Source organism: Capricornis sumatraensis, chromosome 9 (assembly GCF_032405125.1).
Source record: "Capricornis sumatraensis isolate serow.1 chromosome 9, serow.2, whole genome shotgun sequence".
Taxonomy (NCBI): Eukaryota; Metazoa; Chordata; class Mammalia; order Artiodactyla; family Bovidae; genus Capricornis; species Capricornis sumatraensis.
Window position 1 is genome coordinate 101,421,930 of NC_091077.1, and position 3,026 is coordinate 101,424,955.

At 38.2% G+C, this 3,026-nt stretch overlaps 1 protein-coding gene across 1 annotated transcript; it reads left to right on the forward strand.

Moving 5' to 3' along the window:
* Window positions 1-561: 561 nt before the first annotated feature.
* MACIR (macrophage immunometabolism regulator) lies at window positions 562-1,488 on the forward strand. Its single transcript, XM_068981193.1, has one exon. The coding sequence runs from the start codon at window positions 562-564 to the stop codon at window positions 1,183-1,185; it is 624 nt and encodes a 207-aa protein (XP_068837294.1). The 3' UTR covers window positions 1,186-1,488.
* Window positions 1,489-3,026: the final 1,538 nt, after the last annotated feature.

Consider the following 3,026-nt stretch of genomic DNA (forward strand, 5'->3'; position numbering starts at 1 on the left):
GTGGGAACCTTCCTTTAAGACTCCACCATACCTTGAAAAACTTTTTTTAGGTCTAAGTTGGATTCTTTGGAGAAATTGATCAACTTTTATCGTCTACTGTATGACCCTTAAACACAGCTGAGAAGTTAAAGGTTAACTTTCATGTCAGGAATATTTTGTGGCTTCTTGAGAAATTGTGCATGATCATTTTTATTTGCTTCATTTGGGATCCATATTTAATTTGCTGAATAATCACATCAAGGAATAAACTTTGTGTGGTTAAATGGAGCGCTGCATTTAGAGAAGTATTTGTTGCTCTCTCTTTGCTTCTCCATGAGATGATGTTAACCTGCCTTTGAGTTCTTGAAGGCAAAGAAGTAGCAGTCATTTCATGCCTGCTGTGGAACCTTTAACAGACATACATAAAAATCGGCCAGTTGTACATTGGCTGTTTTTCAGGCCCATGTCATTTCAAGCTCCCGGAGCCTTCTAAAACGATCCGGCTTGGCCCGAGGTTCTGGGTGTTATACTCTTCTAATCTGAGTCTGTCTGCTTTCAGGAGTGTGCAGACGGGTGCCTAAAATGGAAGTCGATGTTAATGGCGAGTCCAGAAGTGCCCTGACCACCCTGCCCTTGCCCGTTGCGGAGGCCAGCTCCCCGGGCAAGGCGGAGGCGGAGAAGCCCCGCTGCTCCAGCACGCCGTGCTCGCCCATGCGCCGGACTGTGTCAGGCTACCAGATCCTCCACATGGACTCGAACTATTTGGTTGGCTTCACGACTGGTGAGGAGCTCCTGAAGTTAGCCCAGAAGTGCACAGGAGCTGAGGAGAGCAAGGGAGAAGCCGTGCCTTCCCTGCGCTCCAAACAGCTGGATGTGGGACTTGCTCGTTCCTCTCGTTTGTACAAAACCAGAAGTAGGTACTACCAGCCCTATGAGATTCCAGCTGTCAACGGCAGGAGGCGGAGGCGGATGCCCAGCTCAGGAGACAAGTGCACTAAATCTTTACCGTACGAACCTTATAAAGCCCTCCATGGGCCTCTGCCTCTTTGTCTTCTTAAAGGTAAGAGGGCTCACTCCAAATCTCTGGACTACCTCAATCTAGATAAAATGAACATCAAGGAGCCAGCTGACACAGAAGTGCTACAGTACCAGCTTCAACACCTAACCCTCAGAGGGGACCGTGTGTTTGCTAGGAATAATACATGAGGGACTTGTAAGAGAGTGTAAACCAGTTTAGGTCAGCCTACACGTGGCTAGAAAATTCCACTGTTGTACTCTGTACAGGACTCTTTACATTATAGATGGTTAAATCAGCTAAGTGTTCCTGAAACATACAAATTGTCTGGATCAAAATTTGAATACAGGAATGGAATCACAGGTGCTTGAGGGGAGATCATTCTAGAGTATGCAACTGCAAGGAAAAGAGAAGGTTGACCATTAGTTTGTATAGCTTTTTAGCTAGGGGGGAAAAAAGGCTTTGGTACAGTAATATCATATTTAAAATTCTGATACTCAAATTGGAAATGTTATCTGCTTGGTTCTTGCTGACTTGGTATGATTCATTAGAAATTTATATCTTAAGTACTCAAGTACTTCTTTAATCTCTGTATTTTACTATAAAATATATGTAATGATTTGTTTTATGAAATTTAGAACTTGAACATTGCTAAATTGGACCACTTTTTATTTTTAAATATTGAGTTTAAATATTTTATAACTGGTTTTGCACTGAAAAAATTAACATTTCAGATTGACAAGAGAATAATCTTTCTTCACTTGCCTCAGTAATATTATTGAGCAATGAATTTTTTATTTCCGCATGGAAAGTTATTGATCTCTATGGCTGTAAAATATTTCTTTATAGCGTTATTAAAGTGTGTCTTAATAAAATTAAATTTGGGATACAAAGTATTTTACAGCAGGTTGGGGGAAGCTTTACTGGAAAGTTTCCAATATGAAGTTTTCATAAGTTGAAAAAGTTTCTTTAGTGCTTATTTTCTAATTTAAAATTCATCTGGAACTTTAAAATGGAAAGGATTCTTTAAATTGTGGATTATAGGCAAATACTGTTTGCATCTGAATGTTCTGTAAGTGAATGGAACTCTAATAGAGAAACTCATGATTTCTACTATCGAATGCTTAAACTAAGTATGAAGTGATACCATTCAGCATGTCATCAGATCATTCCAGTTTTAGTTCTGTGCAGCACAGGCACTCGTTGAAATTCTAGTTTCTAGGATTAGTGCAGGAGCCTAAAGTGCTTCTACAGTTTTAATGGGTTAATCCTGGATTACTTAACAATTTATGTCAATTGCACTGGTTTAATTTGTTGCTAAAGAAATAATGCCCTGGCTTTAGTAACAAATACAGCTCAACTATTCTTGAATATATTTTGAAAAAACATGTATGTAATTTACCTTTTGTAAAAGTTTCTATTGATATTTCTTTTTTTCTTTTTTGACTCTTGAAGGTGCAATTTATTACTGAATTGGCATTTCTGGCAGCATAGACCTGCTTATTTTAAATTTTATTTTGGGGGCTGTCAGTTTCTAAGGTGTTAGCAATCTTGCTTATAAAATAAGAACACCTTTTAATTAAATGAGTGGGTCATTTCTGGTGCAGTTGTGACTTTTCTTTAACCAGAATGAATGACAAGACTCTATATAGGGCAGAATAAGTATTAGAAAACCCTAGGAACTCTTAATCAACATTTATTAAACTTCCACCGAGGCAGATCATGTGAAAGAACCTTGGGGAAGTTGGCCCATATCTTACAGAGTTGTTCAGATTTCTTGGTGGGCTGGAAATTTTCAGCTGTTGTACATTTTAAAGTAAATTGCACCTTTGTAACATATTGTATCAACGGATGATCACTAAGATTAACTGTATCTATACAGTCATTAGTTTGACAAGAAATAGAATCCTGTCAGATGCCAAAGAGTTGGGATTTTTACGTTTAATGATTAAACACCATTATTTATTGATGATTTACCCTGTGGAAATGTATTATTTCTAACTATGAAATAAAAGGGTGATGTAAACACACA

Excerpts from the sequence above, each read along its gene's own strand:
- MACIR (XM_068981193.1), top strand. The coding sequence starts at position 562 with ATGGAAGTCGATGTTAATGGCGAGTCCAGAAGTGCCCTGACCACCCTG.